Source organism: Cnephaeus nilssonii, assembly GCF_951640355.1.
Source record: "Cnephaeus nilssonii genome assembly, chromosome: 4".
Taxonomy (NCBI): Eukaryota; Metazoa; Chordata; class Mammalia; order Chiroptera; family Vespertilionidae; genus Cnephaeus; species Cnephaeus nilssonii.
In genome coordinates this window covers 50917532-50938008 of record NC_137075.1, presented here as the reverse complement: position 1 = coordinate 50938008, position 20477 = coordinate 50917532, and the positions used below count along the sequence as shown (strand labels likewise).

Sequence of the window (20477 nt, the reverse complement as noted above, 5' to 3'; positions counted from 1 at the left end):
GATTCCGGTCAAGGGCATGTACCTTGGTTGCGGGCACATCCCCGGTAGGGGGTGTGCAGGAGGCAGCTGATCGATGTTTCTCTATCATCGATGTTTCTAACTCTCTATCCCTCTCTCTTCCTCTCTGTAAAAAATCAATAAAATATATATTAAAAAAAAAAAAAAGAACACAGGTGATTAGTGAGCCTTGGATGGAGTAAGGGGATATCTGCTGCCTCCTCTCAGGCTGCTTAAGTTTATATTGGATAGATCTTCTCAGCAGTAGCAGAAAAACTTGTCTGATAAAGTGAGAGGATTGAGATTAAAGTTTAAGACTGGTAAAGGATTTGGGGATAGCCACAGGAGAATGAGGGTATCAGTCAGGCATAAAAGAATTGCTGAACAGTACTGAGAATGTAGCTGCGGGAGGGAGATCCTTCTTTACTGACAGAATGAAATGAGGGCTAGACTACATAGAAGTGTGACTCACATATATGACACAGATTTAGTGAGACTAAGGGGAGGTGCAGAGTTCTGAAATGTCAGAGGTAGAATGATTCTGTTTGGAGTCCAGTTGCAGGAATTGACATGGTTGAGGGGTGCTGGAGTAGAGTAGAACTAATAACTTAAATATCCCTACTTTAGATTTGCTAAATTAGTTGACTGTACCTGCTTTGTCTTTATCTTATGGAGGTTAAAAAAAATGGATAAAAGCTGTATCTGAGGGATGCTACATGGCTATGTGCTGCTCTGACAATTTGATGTCTGTTTTTCCACAAGAAGAGGATGTTCTTGTTTTTGTAGATTTTCCATTAGAAAATTTCAAACTATGTGGAGTTGGCTGTAGTAGTAAAACTAATGTTCTTGTTTGTTTTTAGTGGTCACTGCAGCTTCTTTTCATACTAAAGATTCTACTAACAGAAAACCTTTAACCAAAAGTCAGCCCTGTTTGACATCCTTTAATTCTTTGGACATTACTTCCTCTAAAGCAAAAAAAGGAAAAGAGAAGGAAATTGTAAAACTAAAACGGCCCACAGCACTTAAAAAGGTAAACCAAAATCTGAGATGTTTATTTTATAGGATAAATAAGAATTTAAATCTGTTTTGCAATCAGTAGTGTGGCATTTTAGCCAACAGGTTATTATGAAATGTTGATAGGCATCATCATAAAGGTGATGACTAGTTAATTCGAGGTTGGGGATATATCATCAGCTTCATGGCTATCTGTCTGTATTGAACAGGGCCCTGGATAGTAAATTCTATAAGATTTTTTTTTTAAAGTTAAATATTTAGCATCCCAAAACATTGGACGCTAGGAATTAGAAGTTCTGGATTCTAATACTAACTTAAGTGGTGTCATGTAGTTTTAGGCAAACCTTACCTCATCTTTATAAGTGTTAAATAATAGCACTGCTCTATTTAATTCAGTGTTGTTACTAGGAGGAGATAATCCATGTCCAAATAATTGAAAACTGCAAAATGTAAATCTGTTGTAACTTTATGACCTGGTTTCCAGACTTTTAATTTGATCCATTTTCAGGGTAACTCTAGGTGCTGCCACCCAGTATTTAAAGACTGAAGTAGATGTGGTTAGATAGTTATAGTAGGTTAGAACATAATTTCCTCCCTTTATTTTGGATCTAGTACCTCCTTTAGCTACGGTACCTGAAATTACATTTTCTTTTTTGCCAGTCAGTTTCTGTGTAGCCAACTAAACCAAAAATCCTCATGTCCATTTTTTAAGTAAGCTACTGTACCTATGTAATAGTGAAAATTTTATATTCAGTATACATACTTAAAGAGTGATCAGTAATGAAAGACTGGTAATGACTTTTAGGTTATTTTGAAAGAAAGAGAGGAAAAGAAGGGCCGTTTAACTGTGGACCACAATCTTTTGGGATCTGAGGAACCAATAGAAATGCACTTAGATTTTATTGATGATTTGCCACAGGAGATTGTTTCCCAGGAAGGTAAGATCACCCCTTTCCCCTGTCTTCTCATGGATTGGTTTAGAGCATTTTAATTGATAGGTAAGCCCATCACTAATTACCATATTATTCTCCTTTATATTTTATCTAAATTTCTTTATTTTTGAGAGTGGTTTCTTTTGAAGATGCTTCTATAGGGAGATATTTAAAAGGAGGGGAGTAGTAGTATATGGCAGGTCTTTGGCATTTTTGAGACTTAAATCCTAAGTTTATTGTAAACCCTTCATAATTATGATCTCGCCAATGTATCCTCTGTAACTGTCATAGTTCTTTTAATTTTGTCTTCTTTTATATCTGGAAAATAGTTGGCTGTCTTTCTTCATAGGACTGTTTTTAAGTGAATTGTTTTCTTGATTCTCTTTCTTGCTGTCATGAATTAATGCATATGCCACAATGAGTAGAGAATGCACAGCCTGTCATAACACACAGTCCTGTTGGTCACTAAGATTTAGTCCATGTCCATACAATAGCCAGCACATATGATTCCAGTTGGGACCTTGGCAAATCTATAGATTCCTTCTAAAATTATACTACTGTGGAAGAAAGACTTTAAGAAGAGACCTGGCAAGGTCCCTTTTTCTGCTGGTATATATTTATTCCTCAATATTTTTCACCAATTTTAAATGTGATTTATTTATAGATTGAGTAGCAGTGTTCCAGTGTGTTTAGAAAAATGAATTTACTTCTAAGGATTATTTAGCTAGGACATATTTGGTTATGATTTCCCTTTACTCTCAAGTATCACTGCCTTTGTATTTAGGTGTATTTATCCCATATTAAATACCTATCATGTATACTTTAGTAACTAGGGTGAGGATGAGAAGGTCAGGAAATGTAATAAAGATATATAGTGGACTGGTCTTGCTTATTGTATATGGGGATAAGCTATATGCAGAATTACTAGTTAATGGATGAATATACAAATACTAACTCTTTTCCTGGGTTTAGGTGTTTAGGAAAGAAGCAGTAACCTAAGGAGGCATTTGAGTTAGATGGCATCTAAAAATGCGGCTGCCTGTTCTGAACAGTTGATTGAATGTCGTCCCGTGCACCAAAAGGTTGCCGGTTCAATTCCTGGTCAATGCACATGCCCAGGTTGTGGGCTCATTCCCAGTTAGGGGGCATGCAGGAGGCAGCCGGTAGATGTTTCTGTTTTATATTGATGTTTCTCTCTCTCCCTTTCTCTCTAAAAACCAATAAAAATATTTTAAAAAATAAATAAAAATGTGGCTGCCTGAGCACAGACACAAAGACCAAATGAGAGAGAATCTAGGGTGGTGCCCGAGAATCAGGAGTGGTGTGGAGAGAATGAGTGAAGTAGAATCATCATTGGCAGCAGTGATGTCAATTTGTACAGTTTTTAAAATGATTTCTAAGAAATAGGAAGGAAAATAGAGATGAAGGACATGAGCAATATGATCTTCTGGTACAGAAGTTAATACCTTTACACGTTTTAGGTCATTTGGTCTTCTCTCATCTCTCCTGAGGAGACCTATGGGCCATGCTTGAATTTTTTTTTGGGGGGGGGGGGGGCGAGAGGGGTAGTATATTTTGAGAGATAGTAGGAAGATTTCATTTTTGTATGTATGAGAAATGTTTATTTGTGATATGAACAGTGTCCAACTTGTTAGCTTCTGGAGAATTTGGAAGTGATGCAAAAGACAACTGCCATTCTAAATTATATTGATGATATTGATTTTAGTAGAGCTGAATTTTCAGCATTTGAAGTTTCTAAATTCTTTATTCTCACCCCACATTTCTGCAGATACTGGTCTGAGCATGCCCAGTGATACTTCACTCTCTCCAGCAAGTCAGAACTCTCCGTACTGTATGACACCTGTGTCACAAGGCTCTCCAGCTAGTTCGGGGATAGGCAGTCCAATGGCGTCTTCAACAATAACCAAAATCCACAGCAAAAGATTTAGAGAGTAAGTTTTTTTTTTTCTTTAAATATATTTTATTGATTTTTTACAGAGAGAAAAGGAGAGGGATAGATAGTTAGAAACATCGATGAGAGAGAAACATCGATCAGCTGCCTCCTGCACATCTCCTACTGGGGATGTGCCCGCAACCAAGGTACATGCCCTTGACTGGAATCGAACCTGGGACCTTTCAGTCCACATAAAGGTCATAACACACAGTCCAGTTGGTCACTAAGATTTAGTGATGCTCTATCCACTGAGCCAAACCAGTTAGGGCTAGAGAGTAAGTTTTAGTCTCATTACTGAGTTTGAATAGTTTATGTACCTTGATTGTAGTTCTGAATATGGTATTGTCATTATTACTTGGTGGGTTGAGCAGATAAAACACTAAAGATCTTTAAGTTGTTTCAGATTTAAAAGCTCGTTTTGTTATATTTAAAGCATTTGCCTTCCATCAGCTATAAGTGTTCATGTGAAAGTGAGTTGGCTGTAAATATATTATTTTTATATTAGATAATGTTTATATCCTGGAAATTTGGTCTGTTACATCGTTATATATAAAATGCTGTGCACTATTAGGTTTCCCACTCCAAGTGCTTTTGCTTTTTAATTTATATTATTGACCCTTCAAAAAAACCCTCTCTAACCAATTAATCCCAAGATTCGAAGACCCTATTACATTATGTGAACCTATTACATAAAGCTATTTATTTTGAGCAAATATTTTTAAGTTTTAAATTGGCTATTTGTGAATAACCTTGAACTAACAGTTACTGCTGTGAAGGATTTTAGAATTTTAACATTCTAAAATGGGGCATGCAAGAGGCAGCCGGTAGATGAATTAATTTTTTGCATTTGTGCAGATGAATTAATTTTACCTTTAAAAATGACAATGAACAAGTCCCAGGGTGAAATAAAATTTGTGTGAATCCAAACCACATTGGTTTGTTCTGTTTCTTTTCTTTATACTGTTCTTTTGAGCGAGTACTTCTTGCCTAGATTTGGGGAGTTAATTTAATGTTAAATAACAGATGTGAAGCAAAGGAAACTCTCGGCACATAAAATGCTATATACATACAAAATAAACAGCTTAAAGAAAAACAGAATGAAGAAAATTGCATTGTTGATGTTCTGTTCTTTAATTTTGCATACTTTAAGATAGTTGATCTTTCCTCAGTCTGTCCAGTTTTATCTTCCCTTCTGAAGAATGTCATACTTGTAGTTACTTAAACATTTTTCACATAAACATAAAAAAAAAATTCCCAAAGCAGAATTTATTTATTTATTTTTTTACTGAAAAAGGGCAGGCATAGATTTTTCCACTCTATAATGTAATAAGAAATAGAAATTTGCTTATGGAAGAGATTAGGGATTAGAACTTGAAAAGTACAGTATATTAAGAGGAAATAATTCCTAAAATTAAGTACTATAGTGGCCTCACACTTATTTCCTTTATTATTATTATTATTACTATTATTATTATTATTATTTTGTATTGTTACCATATATAGTACAAAGAACCTCATTCAGTTAGTTGCTTTGATGTTTTGGTTTGATGTTTTGGTTTGAATTTAATTACTGAGTTATCCTCCATAGCCGTAGTTTTTGGAGTTAGAAGGACCATTGAAGTCATCTTAGTGTTAACTCTGTAATTTTATGGTTGAGGGAAAACAATGCCTAGATATTGTGACTTATCCAAGAGTAGAGGATGAATTATTGGTATTAGGGCATTCAGTAAGCATCTGCAGTTATATTTCTTTCCTATTTACTAGAAGTATCTTTAATATTGGAATGAAGTAACCTTCTATCTCCTTACTAAAAACATACTTCTTTTTTTATCTAATCAGCAGGCTAACATTTTATTGATATCCTCAGGAATTTAGTATTGGGAATTTGGATAGTACCTCCTTGAGGTTGACCTATCCTTTACGTAAAAGCCAATCTCGTGTAATTCAGGAAAACTCTTCTGTTTTTCTAATTGACTGAAGGAATAAGATACTTTAAAGATTTAATTTTTTTATGAAAACCTCTTACTTGATCTGTTTCTTTCCTAAAATAATTTTATAGTTACAGAAAAATAAATGAGGACAAACTTACTTATTTTTGGTTTCCTTTATAGGTATTGTAATCAGGTTCTTTGTAAAGAGATTGATGAATGTGTGACTCTTCTTCTTCAAGAGCTTGTCAGTTTCCAGGAACGAATCTATCAAAAGGATCCTGTAAGAGCAAAAGCGAGAAGACGGCTGGTTATGGGTCTGAGGGAGGTTACAAAACATATGAAGTTAAACAAGATCAAGTGTGTTATAATTTCTCCAAACTGTGAAAAAATCCAGTCAAAAGGTATGAACATTTTACTTTTGAAGTATTTTAATATTTATTTAATGTAATTGTAGGATGTAAAGTGAATTTTAAAGTGGAAGTCATATGACTTAGCAGAGTTTAGGTATGAAGCATAATATTGAATATGAGGGAAGAAAATATCTTTCAGTACCTGAAATTAAGTAATAAAATTAAGATTGGATTGTAAAGAAAATCCCCATCTATGGACTACTAGTGAAGGCTTTAATTTGGGCCAACCAAGTGTGCCCTCTGTTGTAATCAGAGTGGGGACTAGTAAGAGTACATTTCTTTACCACTGCAAATATATTCTACTTTTTTACCTTTTTACATTACCTTTCATTGATGGCCCTTTTGTCTTGCTTATGATGGATATTTGCCCCTTAGAAACCAGAAGTTAATACAGAAGTTCTTGGGTGAGCTGGCACACAAGTATTCTGTACTATGTCATGTACCCTTATTTGTACTTTTTCATGAAGTAGCCACTTTGGGTGATTGGAGTAGACAGATGCATCAAGTAGCAGTATTAGGCATGTTCTGCATAGGGGACAAATTCCAATAAAGTAGACATGTAATATTACATGTGATAGGTTGCTGTTTGAGCTGAGAGATTGAATAAAAGAATCAACCACTATTAACAATTTTAAACAAATGTTTATTGTATAGAAATTTGACTCATGATATGCTGATTCCTATGGATACTAGGGAATTTGGAATTTAATTGGGGAGAAAGAAAATATGTACATATATCCATAAATAGTACAAATTCAAATAGGGAAAATGTGTGGAATAGCATAAGTGCCACAGGCCTTCATAGAGTTCTTTGCTGCTGTGTTTTATGCTTTAGTGTTGGGTGCTAAAATAGCTCTATTTAGAAAATAATTAATCTAAAACCTCTGGATGTGTTGACTTTCTCAGGTGGCCTGGATGAGGCTCTCTATAATGTTATAGCCATGGCCCGGGAACAAGAAATTCCTTTTGTGTTTGCCCTTGGAAGAAAAGCTCTGGGACGCTGTGTGAACAAGCTGGTTCCTGTCAGTGTAGTGGGAATCTTCAACTACTTTGGTGCTGAGGTAAGACTTTGGAAGACACACCCTCTTTCACTCGCCCTGCCCAGCCCCCAAATAGTACGTTTTCTGTTGACACATGCCATTGTTATGTTTAAGCATTTAGAGAAGTGAGATGATAACTCTCCAAGAATGAGTGGAACATTCTTGAGTGTTACATTTCCTTTTTTAGTGTTGAAACTCTTGCATAAGTTAATCCTACAGCATTTTTTGAAAAGATTTTTAGCTCCTATTTCTGCTGCAGTGTTTTTTTCTTCTGGGTTCAACTATGTAATACTTGATCATTTATTTAACTGCTGGGTAAAGATTATCCAATATTATACTATGTAAAATAATAAAATAATTTTCTTCAACATATATATGTTGGGTATATTTTGTGCTGCTACTCAGAGTAGAGAGAAAAGAATCCTTTAATCAGAGAGGATGTTACTTTAGAAAATGAAATTTCTAAACCAGTTGTCAGAATAATTCTGTAATTCTGATACCTTCATCTTCCTCTCGAAGTCAGCTAATATAAAGCTTAACCCACTGGAGCTGATAACAGAAAGTCTATTTAGAGTAATGCTTATCCTATCTAATAATAGAGTAACATGTAAATTACCATCACTTCGCTACGCCCACGATTGGGCGGCGGGAGGCTGGGGGGCGGGACTTGGGGTGGCCTATCCGGCCATTGAGAGGCACGGATCCGCTGCACTGAGGGGGGCTACCCTGCTGTTGAGAGGCGCAGGGGGCGGGACTCCCGCCCCCTGCGCCTCTCAACGGCCAGATCCACGGCCACTGAGGGGGCCTGCCGCGGACACCCAGCTGCGCCTCTCAATGGCAGGGTAGCCAGGCCAGGCCTTTCAGAAGCCTCCGCCGAGCCGGAGGCTTCTGAAAGGCCTGGTGCACCAGCGGACAGGCACCCAGCTCCACCGCGAAAAGCGAAAGCGTGTAGGGGACCCTACATGTGCATGATTCAATCATGCACTGGGCCTCTAGTTAATATACAATGTTTTAAGAATGTTTTATGAAGTTGATTCTAAAGTATTTTGCGACACCACCCATAGACCATTTTCCCTCTTCCTGACTATATTTTTATATATTTAAATGTCTATCCTTTCCTATCCAGTCATCATGTTTGCATACCCCCCCATTTACCCATTCATTCACTTTCTCTCCCATCACCTGTCTACCCACCTACTCTCTCTGATTATGTAATTAATATTTGTGCTCCTACAGTAGCCCTTGCTTTTCTCAGTTACAGATATCACACTGCCTTGCTCTAGTTTATGTTTTTTTTCCTCCTTAACTGTGAATTCCTTGAGGACAGGCTTCTTATCTAGGCATCCCTGGCACCTTTCACATTACCTGAGCATGAGTAGGCAATAAATACTTGTTTAAAATTGTGTGGTAAAAGTATATCTGCCTGCTATGTTAAATGATATGTGAACATTTAGGTAATAAATGGAAAAGAAGGGTCATATATAAAGCCACCTGATAAAAATATACTGGGATCAAGGTCAGGAAAAGTTTACATGTTTATCTCTAACTAGAGGCCCGGTGCACGAAATTCGTGCACGGAGGGGGGTTGTCCCTCAGCCCAGCCTGTACCCTCTCCAATATGGGACCCCTTTAGGGATGTCCGACTGCCTGGGCAGTCGGACATCCCTTTCACAATCCAGGACTGCTGGCTCCCAACTGCTTGCCTGCCTGCCTTCCTGATTGCCCCTAACCGCTTCTGCCTGCCAGCCTGATCACCCCCTAAACACTGTGCTGCCAGCCTGTTTGCCCCCAACTTCCCTCCTCTGCTGGCCTGGTCACCCCTAACTGCCCTCTCCTGCAGGGTTGATCACCTCCAACTTCCCTCCCTTGCAGGCCTGGTCCTTCTCAACTGCCCTCCCTTGTAGGCCGGGTGCCTCCCAACTGCCCTCTCCTGCTGGCCATCTTGTGGTGGCCATCTTGTGTCCACATGGGGGCAGGATCTTTGACCACATGGGGGCAGCTATATTGTGTGTTGGAGTGATGGTCAATCTGCATATTACTCTTTTATTAGATAGGATAGAGGCCTGGTACAGGGGTGGGGGCCAGCTGGTTTGCCCTGAAGGGTGTTCCGGATCAGGTGGGGGTTCCCTTGGGGCGTAGGGCGGCCTGAGCGAGGGGCCTGTGGTGGTTTGCAGGCCGGCCACGACCCTGGCAACCCAAGCGGAGGCCCTGGTATCTGGAATTTATTTTTCTTCTACAATTGAAACTTTGTAGCCTGGAGCGGAGCCAAGCCTGGGGCTCCCTCCGAGGCCGGCAGTCATTTGTGTTGGGGTTATAATTGAAACTTTGTTGCCTTAAGCAGGTGGGCCCGGCCAGGGTGTGCGGAAAGCTTGGCTTCCCCTGTTGCTGGCGGCAACCCTGGCCTGCTCTCTCAAGCTCCATTCTGCCGCCATTTGTTTGAATTTGTTTACCTTCTATAATTGAAACTTTGTAGCTTGAGTGGATGCTTAGGCCTGGCAAGGGCAGGCAGAAAGCTTGGCTTCCTCTGTTACCTAGGAAACCTTGCTCTCTGTTGCTGTAGCCATCTTGGTTGGGTTAATTTGCATGCTCGCTCTGATTGGCTTGTGAGCGTGGCTTGTGGGCGTGGGTTGTGGGTGTGTCGGAGGTATGGTCAATTTGCATATTTGTCTATTATTAGGTAGGATTATATTGGCTTCTTACTGAATTATATATATTAGGTTATTTGTATAGTTTTATATTACAAAATGCTTGCCAGTTTTGTTTGTACATTGGTTTACTTGCCATCAGCTGTTTTGAGGTAGGTAACTTATTGTTTAAACCAAGATACATTGTTAAAATGGAGGTAAAGGAAATACTGATATATTATCCATTCACAGTAATGTAGTACACTGAAGTTATTCTTTTTTTTTAATAAAGATTTTTTTTAAAATATATTTTATTGATTTTTTACAGAGAGGAAGAGAGAGTGATAGAGAGTTAGAAACATCGATGAGAGAGAATCATCGATCAGCTGCCTCTTGCACACCCCCTACTAGGGATGTGCCCGCAACCAAGGTACATGCCCTTGACTGGAATCGAACCTGGGACCTTTCAGTCCGCAGGCCGACACTCTATCCACTGAGCCAAACCGGTTTTGGCATGAAGTTATTCTTACCATCTGATAAAACTAACCTTTGAATTAAGCTTCATGTCCTTACACTGACATTCAAGGCCTTTATTCCCTGATAGCTTCTCTCTTCAATTTTCTTTTATTTCCAACAATTTTTATGTTTTATTTATATTTAAAACCAGTGTTAATCTCAAAATCACATATCCATGTGCCTATTTTCTTTTTGGTGGCTTCATTTAAATGCATGATTTGTTAAACATTGCAAACAAATATTTATGAAGTCTGTTGCATGTAACACGTTAAGGCTGTTTTTAACAATATATCCTCCCTCCTTTTATAGAATAAACTAGAGGCCCAGTGCACGAATTTGTACACAGGTGGGGTCTGGCCGGCCCGCCCCGATTGGGGCCTGATCAGGGCCAGGCCAGCTGGGGGAAGGGGCCACGGGATTGGCCAGCGGGCCCTGCCCCCGATTTGGGTTAGGGGGGTATTGGGGGCGGGGCCAGCCATGGGGAGGGGCGGTGGGCCATGGCCACACCCCAAAATGGGGTGGGGGGTGCTGATCGGGGGCCAGTGGCCTGGGGGAGGGGCCATGGGTGGTTGGCCAGCCGGGGTGGGGGAGCCGATCTGGGGTGGGGCCGAGCAGGGGGAGGGGCTGCAGGAGATTGGCTGGCTGGCCTGCCCGCTATTGGGGTCAGGAGGCTATCAGGGGCGGGGCTTGCCAGGGGGAGGAGCTGCAGCCTGATCAGGATGGTGGGGGCCCATCGGGGGCGTGGCCAGTGGGGGGGAGGCGCTGCAGGAGGTTGCCTGGCCAGCCCCACCTCCTGTTGGGGTGGGGGGTTGTGATCATGGGCGGGCCAGCAGGGGAGGGTCTGTGGGCCAATCGGGGGTGGGGCTGGCCAGGGGGAAGGGAGAGGGCATTTAGCTAGTGGCAACTTCACGACTTTTATTTGTGGTGCCTTCTATGTCTCGAAAATACCTTCTCCCCCTGCCCCGGACAGTGTTGGGAAGGGGGCAGCAAAAAATAGGAGACATTCCTCCCTATTGCACATGGACCCTATATACAGGCCCACCCAGCCCAGGCCGGCGGGATGCTTGGCACATTCTCGGATCCCTGCTCAGGGGCGGGAGGGGTGACTGGTGGCAGCTCACGTGAGAGGGGACCTCTGGGTGGCACTTCCTGGTCCTGACACTTCCTGGTCCTCGTTTCCTTCCTGGTCCTGCCTGCAGCCCTGGTCCCCCTACCTGGCTCAGCCTCCCGTCTCCATCCTGGCCTCAGATGGCCCCCTTGGCTCCTGGGGGCTCTGTCCTCCCCTCCCAGCCTGGAGGTCCTGAGGGGAGGTTATGGCTTCTCAGAGACTCCCCTGCAGCCCTGTCACTCGTGTTCACACAGGGGAAGGGGTGCGTGTGGCAGAAGCAGCTGTATAAATGCGGGTGCAGGGACAAGTCCTCCGAGGTCACTTGGACAGTTTGCTGATGACGTGGATCAGGGCCACGTTCTCGTCCTTGAGGCACTGGTTGTCAGCCCAGAGGTTGGACAGGCCCTTCAGCTCCTCTTCCAGCTCAGCGGCCTTGTGCTCCAGGGCCCGGCATTCAAATCTCTCCAGCTCCAGGGGGGCCGGCCTCTCTGCAAAGCGCTCCTGCCTCTGTGTGCGCGCTCCAGCTCCACATTGAGCTGTGCCAGCTGCAACGTGGTCTCGGTCAGGGCCTCACAAAGTTTCGTTCTCAATGCGCAGCTCTGCGGAGAGCTTCCTGAAGCCTTCCTCAGCCTCTTCCGATTTGGGCTGGGGTTCTCGGTTGAGGGCCTGCTGCCTCCGGGCGGGGGGTGGGAAGGGCAGGATTCTGGGCTGATGTCTGTTGGCTTCGCTCCTTCCCCCTCCGCAGGCTCTCTCCTCTCCTTGCCAACTCTGCGGTGCTCCCTGGAGGCCTGTGGTCCCTGTCCCTGCCCGTTAGGCAGCTCTACTCTCTGGGCAGGGCCATCAGAATTCTCAACCCCAGGGACTCGGGGCTGCCAGGAAGGCCCCACTCTTGATCAGGGGCAGGCCAGCAGAGGGGAGGAGCCCCACCCCCTGATCGGGCAGTTCGCTGGCCACAGTGGGCATCATAGCAACCAGTCGTTTGGTCATCACAGTCATCACGGACACTGGTGTTTTATATATATAGATAAACCCTGAATATATTTTTCATGTTATTAGTAATTAGTACCCACCCTCAAAAAATCAATATAACCCTAGCTGGGTTTGCCCAGTGGATAGAGCATCGGCCTGTAGACTGAAGGGTCCCAGGTTCAATTCTGGTCAAGGGCGCATGCTTGGGTTACAGGCTCGATCCCCAGTAGGGGACATGCAGAAGGCAGCCGATCAGTGATTCTCATCATTTATGTTTCTATCTCTCCCTTTCCCTTCCTCTCTGAAATCAATAAAAATATTTTTTTTAATTAAAAAACAACAACAACAAATAAATACAAAAAACACCCTCCAAGATCTGCTCTCTTCTTGTCTTAAAAAAAAAAAAATCAACACAGTTAGCAACAGCGTTTGTTGTACCTGCTACTTATGTTTATCTTGCACACGTTTAATTTTTAAAGATATATTATTTCATAACAATATGATGCTTCTTGCTATATGCTTTCATTTTGTTATTGTTTATACTAAAATGATAATAACTTAGAAGAAAAAAATTATGCTATGTGGGGGGTGGGTGTCTTGTGATACTAAATCAAGACATTAAACAGAGTAGAAGCTTATTGAATGATGATGTTAAGAACTACTAAAAGTAATTGTTTGTCTCTCTGGTAGCTGTGGAAACTTCATTTTCCTTTTGGACATCATTAGACTTCATTATTGTTGAAGTACTACTTTAACCCTTTGCACTCGCTTGCTTTTTTCGCGATTCCTTTATTCTACTCGGGATTTAATTTTTAAAATACCCCAGATTTTACAAAGCGCGGCAGTAGAATAAAAAACTGGAGTTTCTTTTCATACAAACTTATTTATTTGGATTTTTTTATATTTCAAATTATTGATACATTCAATACAATTCGACATACGAGCTGCTACCTATGCTAACCATGTCGAGTCACACTCAACATCCGAGTGCAAAAGGTTAATGCTTATGTGAATTTTGCCATTTTTTTTAACATGAGCATGCTCTGTCACCTACCGTTTCACTTTAATTATTAATTCCATTCATGTTCTTTTCTGTTTCACTGACAAGAGTACTTCTGACTATTAAGCTCCACATTCTACTTTCAGGCATATATATATATATATATATATATATATATCCTATCTAATAAAAGAGTAATATGCAAATTGACCGTCACTCCAATGCACAAGATGTCCGCCCCCATGTGGTCAAAGATGGCTACCCCCATGTGGACACAAGATGGCCACCACAAGATGGCCAGTAGGGGAGGGCAGTTGTGGGCGATCAGGCCAGCAGGGGAGGGCAGTTAGGGGTGACCGGGCCGGCAGGGGAGGACAGTTGGGGGGAACCCAGGCCTGCAGGGGAGGGCATTTGGGAGGGACAAGGCCTGCAGCGGGGGGGGGAGTTGGGAGTGACCAGGCCTGCAGAGGAGGACAGTTAGGGGCGACTAGGCCAGCAGGGGAGGGCAGTTAGGAGTGACCAGGCTGACAGGGGAGGGCAGTTAGGGGTGACTGGGCCAGCAGGGGAGGACAGTTAGGAGCAACCAGGCCTGCAGGGGAGGGCTGTTGGGGGCGACCAGGCCAGCAGGGGAGGGCAGTTAGGGGCAATCGGGCCGGCAGGGGAGCAGTTAGGCATCGATCAGGCAGGCAGGGGAGTGATTAGGGGGTGATCAGGATGGCAGGCAGAAGTGGTTAGGGGCAATCAGGCAGGCAGGCGAGTGGTTGAGAGCCAGCAGTCCTGGATTGTGAGAGGGGTGTCCAACTGCCTGTTTAGGCCCGATCCAAGTCGGACATCCTTCGAGGGGTCCCAGATTGGAGAGGGTGCAGCCTGGGCTGAGGGACACCCTCCCTCCCTGCCCCCCCCCCACCATGCACGAATTTCGTGCACCAGGCCTCTAGTATACACACACACACACACACACAGAGTGGCCAGATTACTATGATCTCTGAATGCATAATAATCTGGCCAATCAGTGTATATCCTATATAATAAAAGGCTAATATGCAAATTGTCCCCTCGACCAGGAGTTCAACCAGCAGGCAGGCTGGCCAACCGCCCATGTCACCTCCCCCTGACCAGGCTGGTCGGACCCCACCCATGCACGAATTCATGCACCGGGCCTCTAATATATATATACTGAGTGGCCAGATTATTGTGTTCAGAGAACATAATAACCTGGCCACTCAGTGTGTGTGTGTGTGTGTGTGCGCGCGCGCGCGTGTATATATTAGAGGCCTGGTGAACGAAATTCGTGCACTGGGGGGGTGTCCCACAGGGATCAGGCCTAAACTGGCAGTCGGACATCGCTCTCACAATCCGGGACTACTGGCTCCCAACCACTCGCCCGCCTAATTGCCCCTAATCACTTCTGCCTGCCAGCCTGATCACCCCCCTGCCAGCCTGATCGACACCTAACTGCTCCCCTGCCAGCTTGGTCGCCCCCAACTGCCCTCCCCTGCCGACTTGGTCGCCCCTAACTGCCCTCCCCTGCAGGCCTGGTCCCCCCAAACTGCCCTCCCCTGCAGGCCCGATCGCCCCCAACTGCCCTCCCCTGCCGACCTGGTCCCCCCAAACTGTCCTCCCCTGCAGGCCTGGTCCCCCCCCCCCCCCCCAACTGCCCTCTCCTGCAGACCTGGTCTCCCCCAACTGTCCTTCCCTGCAGGCCTGGTTACCCCCAACTGCCCTCTCCTGTAGTCATGGTCCCCCCCCCCAACTGCCCTCCCTTGCAGGCCTTGTCCCTCCCCCCCAACTGCCCTCCCCTACAGGCCTGGTCCCCCCCAACTGCCTTCCCCTGCCATCCGGTCACCCCCAACTGCCCTCTCCTGCAGGCCTGGTCGCCCCTAACTGCCCTCCCTTGCAGGCCTGGTCACTCCCAACTGCCCTCTCTGCTGGCCATCTTGTGGTGGCCATCTTGTGACCACCTGGAGGTGGCCAGATTGTATGAGGGTGTGATGGTCAATTTGCATATTACCTCTTTATTATACAGGATCTTAGAGTAAGGGAAACATTGATTGATTGCTTCCTGTACATACCCTAACTCACAACCTGGGTATGTGCCCTGACCAGGAATCAAACACACCACCTTTTGATGTACAGGACAATGCTCCAACCAACTGAGCTACTCTGGCCAGGGCCATTTCTTGCCCCCCCCCCTTTTTTTTAAATGGTTCATTTCTTTTTTTTTAAATATGCATGTGCCCTGATGGGAATCGAACCGTGACCTCCTGGTTCACAGGTTGATGCTCAACCACTGAGCCGGCTGGGCCATTCCTTGTACTTTTCTATGTATCTTTATTCATGATTTTACCTGCATGAGTAAGAATGCACTCTCTCCATCTCTCAAAATTGTACCTAGGCATATTTTTCAAGGCCTATATCACACATCATATTACTTCGTGAATTTTTCACTGATGCCCGGCAGTTAGATTTGGTATTTTCTCCAAAGGCCAAAACACTTTGTACATGTTAAGGCAGTTATAATATTTTGCCTTGAATCATAGCTGTCTTCTGTTTTCTCCTTCTAACCACATGGAAGGTTTCTTGAAAGCAGAGTGGTGTTCTAGTGGTCTTTCTACCCACTATAGTGCCAAATGCTAAAGCATGCAGTTGTTGATTGATAAACTCTCCAAGAACTTTTAATATATCACATGTAGTGAGTAGTATTGAATCAGGAAATTTCCTCAGTCTTGTGACCATTAAATAAACAATATATGTAAGTTACAAAGTATTTTATAAGGTTCTGTGGTTGGCATCCTGTTTGGTTTTTGTGCTGATTGAAAGTGGATCTGTTTCTGAAACAGTGGAGATTTATTGTTAGTAATAGGAATAGAAAGTATAACAAAAAAATGGACTAGTCAAAATATCTTTCTTTTTAGAGCCTGTTTAATAAGTTAGTAGAACTCACTGAGGAAGCCAGGAAAGCCTATAAAGATATGGTTGCAGCAATGGAGCAAGAGCAGGCGGAGGAAGCCTTAAAGAATGTGAAGAAGGTGCCACACCACATGGGGCATTCACGGAATCCCTCAGCAGCAAGCGCCATTTCCTTCTGCAGTGTTATTTCTGAGCCCATTTCTGAAGTAAATGAAAAGGAATATGGTAAGTTGTTGCATATCATTAAAAATGACTTAAATTTTTAAAAATTTATCTTTTTGTTGAAAGTATTACAGATGTCTCCTTTTTTCCCCCCATTGACCTCCTCTACCCCATACCCCCTCCACCCACCTTCTCTCTGAGATTCTGCAGTCTGTGCTTCCATGTCTCTGGATCTATTTTGTTCATTAGATTGCACATATGAGTGAGATCATGTGATACTTATCTTTCTCTGACTAGCTTACATGACTTAAATTTTGAAATTATTTTTTGATTAAGATAATTGGAAAATGACTTTCCATGCTATCTTTGTTTTTATCTTAGTGATTATTCAAATTTTGCTTAAAATTTTGGTTTAAAAAAATCACAGTAAACACAGCCATTAAAAATTAGGAGACTGCCCTACCGGTGTGGTGGAGTGTCAAACTATGAACCAGGAGGTCACAGTTCAAATCCCAATCAGGGCACCTGCCCGGGTTGTGGGCTCAATCCCCAGTAGGGGGCATGCAGGAGGCAGCTGATCAGTGATTCTTTCTCATCATTGATGTTTGTTTCTATCTCCCTCTCCTTTCCTCTCTGAAATCAATAAAAATAAATTTAAAAATTAGGAGACAATTTGGGGCTGATGCTTTCTTTGAGACCCTGAAATTTAGTCACATTCCATAGTCTTAAAAAAGAAAAATCCCAAAAGGAACTTAAAAGCAAAGTGCACCTTACTTGTGACCTATAACTTAGTAAATTCTGGGATGTTTTATTCTATTACTTTATGCTCATTTATTAAAATTTCATATTTACTAAGTAAACAAAAGACCTGAATACTAACTATTCAGTCTAATGTTATAAAACCGCGCCATATGGCATTTGTTTTGAGTTCAATCTTATTGTAGTCAAAAAGATATAGAGACTAAAAAGCATTTATGTGTGATGTTTAAAGTCATATTATTTACTGCACTCTACATCTTAGTAGTTTCCTTGCCTTTGGACTGTAATACTCGGTTCTATCACACTTTGAACACTTAAATTCTCTACTTTCTTGATCTAGTTTCTGACTTTTTTCACCTATTCTTTTTTTTTTTTTTTTTAATAGTATAGCCATCTTCTTCAACTTGGCTTTTTGTCATTTATCTTCTTTTCTCTTTTTAATCTGTTTATCTGAAAATTTACCAAATAGGCGGTTGCCACCTAAAATTTAACAAGTAGAAAACTGGGTGGTTTTCTTCCTTTCTTCTCACACTTTTTCCTGGTCTGTCTGTCATTGTAGTTAAATGTTTGGAATACTTTTGACAGCACTACAGACTGAAGACAATATATCAAGATTGTGAGCCTTTAGGAAACTTTTGGTCAAGGATAGTTGGTACTGGTATAGAGATAGATGTGTTTCTTTGGCTGGAGTGATATTAATTAAAAATAAAGAAGATAAAGTGCCAACATTTAAAATGGGGACATTCTATATAGTGATATGCCAGATCTCAAAGGCAAACTGCAAGATAAATTCATAAAGCTGTGGGTCTGGGCAAACAACAGTAATCTTCATTTGGGTGCATAAAAGTTATGAAAGGAACCTCTCAGGGATTTAAATGTTTTTAAAAAGCACCAGATTTAAAGTGTTTAATGATGGAAACCTTGGCTTTTTCACCCTCTGTCTGGGGGATTTAGGCACATTTGATTGATTTCTAGGCCTTAGAGATTTATTTTCAGTAAAATGAGGAGGGTTTTATCTGATTATCTATAAAATTCCATTCCAAGTGAAAATTCTGTGAACTAATGGTTGAACTCTAAGAAGGGATTTAGAGCCTTACCCCTTTGCACGCCATAGGCATCTTTAGATGCTTTAAAATCACTTTTTCATGAAAAATTTCAACTGAAAATATTCAAGAACACCCGAATTGTGAGTAATATATTTATTTTTATAATATTCACTTCAAATTGATTTTTTAAATTAAATTCAAAATATCGTGGCGTGTGGGGATGGTTTCCATTTTGGATGCGTAGCAGTTAACTGGTTAAAGATTCTGGCCTGATGAACTGATTTATCAGGACACCAACAAAATTAAGTGAAAGTAATCATAACTTTGAGAGCAAAGCATAAAGTTTTCTCTCTGTATCGGAAGCATTCAGCAACAAACACAAAACCCACTAATGTGGCCTAAGAAATTAGGATATTTAATTATTTCACAATGTCATCGATGTCCCTAGTTCTTCCCTTCTTTTTGTTCTTTCATTCTCAGTCCGTGGCTTCCTCTTATGCTTATCATCTCATGTTTAAAAACAGCTGCTGTGGCTCTGGGCATCATAGCTGTAGTCAGAAGCAGGAGGTTCAGTCAGCGTGCTCCTTTTATCAGCGAAGGAAGATTTTCAGAAGACTTCCCCTTTTGTATTATTTGGCTAGAGCTGATCATGTTGATTACTTTTACCGTAGCTGCATGAAGAATGGGCAAGAGAATATTTGGCAAAGGGGAATGGGATAACTGATGGTATAAAAACTATTTTAATTCATCTCCTAGGAATGGGTTCAAGTACATCTCAAATTTAGTTCTGTTAACCAGGAAGAGGATGGGTAATGACTGTTGGTTAGAAAACAAACAGTCTTCCATGTCATCCTGGTGCAATATTTCTAAAATGTTTTCTTTTGATTTCTGTGGTTTAAAGTAAAAACATATATGGGAAAGGATGCTAACCACTGGGTAGAAAAGAAAGGCTTCTATAATAGTCCAGTTTTAGTGTCCTTTGTGCAACCCTTATTTTCTTTGCTTATGTTTTTCTTCCACCTGAGCTGAGTGTCAATTCTATCATACTTACATGAAACAAATAGTTTCAGACATAAATCCCAACTAAGCTGCAAGTTTTTTGAGAATGGGGACTTGGCACATAATGGGCACTTGATATATAATAACTCACTTACTGATACTTTTATTTTTAAGAGAGAGGAAGGGAAAGTGTAGAGAGAGAGAGAAACAGAAACATCAAGGTGAAAGAAACATCAATCCTCTGTCTCCCGCATGCGCCCTGACCAGGGATCGAACCCAAAACCTGGGTGTGTGCCCTGACTAGGTATCGGATCTGCCACCTTTTGGTGTAGGACAATGCTCCAACCACCTGAGCCATACTGGCTAGGGCTGTACTGCAATTTATAGATGAGGAAGCTAAGACGAAGAGGTAAATAACTTGTCACAGTAAGTCTGGCTCTGGAAACTGTACTATTAGCCACTGTGATGCATATGTCCTGCCTGTTGAATGAATTCTCAGTAGGACCAAACAGTAAGTGTTCAGCAAGCAGTTATGAGGGAGGACAACCTCAGTGTCTAGTCCATTCCTTCTGAGTTTCTTGCTCATCCTCTGCCACCACCTCTTCCTCTGTAGGCTCTTGAATTCAGTTGCTTGTTCCTCTACTATAAAAAAACTATCTAAGACAGACAGCTTCTTTGTGTATGCTGACTGAAGGAATAAATACACACACTTTATCCTCTGACAAACCCACTAGTGACTTGAAAGTTTTTAAAAAGATAATTTCACAAAGAACCAGTAAACAGAAACAGAAAAGCATGGAAGGGGTTAAAGGCAAAGAAGAGCTTTATTGAATAAGTTCTGCTAAAATAAACAATTTTTAAGCAGGGTAGATTTGGATCAGTACTATTTCCAGGTTTGTTGGGATCTTTGATCCTTCCTTTAACTTGCTTCTTCAAAGGGGGATGCCTAGCTGTTCTGTTCTGGCTTTAGATTGCCTGCTTTGCTCCCCCACCGCCATCCTCCAATCAGATCTCTTCTGGCAGCACTTTTACACCTGCTGTGTTTCTCCCCATTGTGTTCATGTGTTTGTATGCTCATCAGTTATTGATCAACCTTCACCTATTAC

General features: G+C 42.1%; 1 protein-coding gene across 3 annotated transcripts in view; it reads left to right on the top strand.

Annotated features, from left to right (window-relative positions):
- SECISBP2L (SECIS binding protein 2 like) overlaps positions 1-20477 on the top strand; it is a 62618-nt gene that overhangs the window by 34008 nt on the left and 8133 nt on the right. For 2 of the 3 annotated variants that reach the window (XM_079769555.1, XM_079769557.1), the window contains 6 exons: positions 858-1027; positions 1817-1949; positions 3733-3895; positions 6009-6229; positions 7145-7299; positions 16411-16630. In XM_079769555.1, coding sequence (XP_079625681.1) covers positions 858-1027; positions 1817-1949; positions 3733-3895; positions 6009-6229; positions 7145-7299; positions 16411-16630 — 1062 coding nt within the window. The remainder of the gene's footprint in view (positions 1-857; positions 1028-1816; positions 1950-3732; positions 3896-6008; positions 6230-7144; positions 7300-16410; positions 16631-20477) is intronic. The other variant, XM_079769556.1, reaches the window with a different exon arrangement.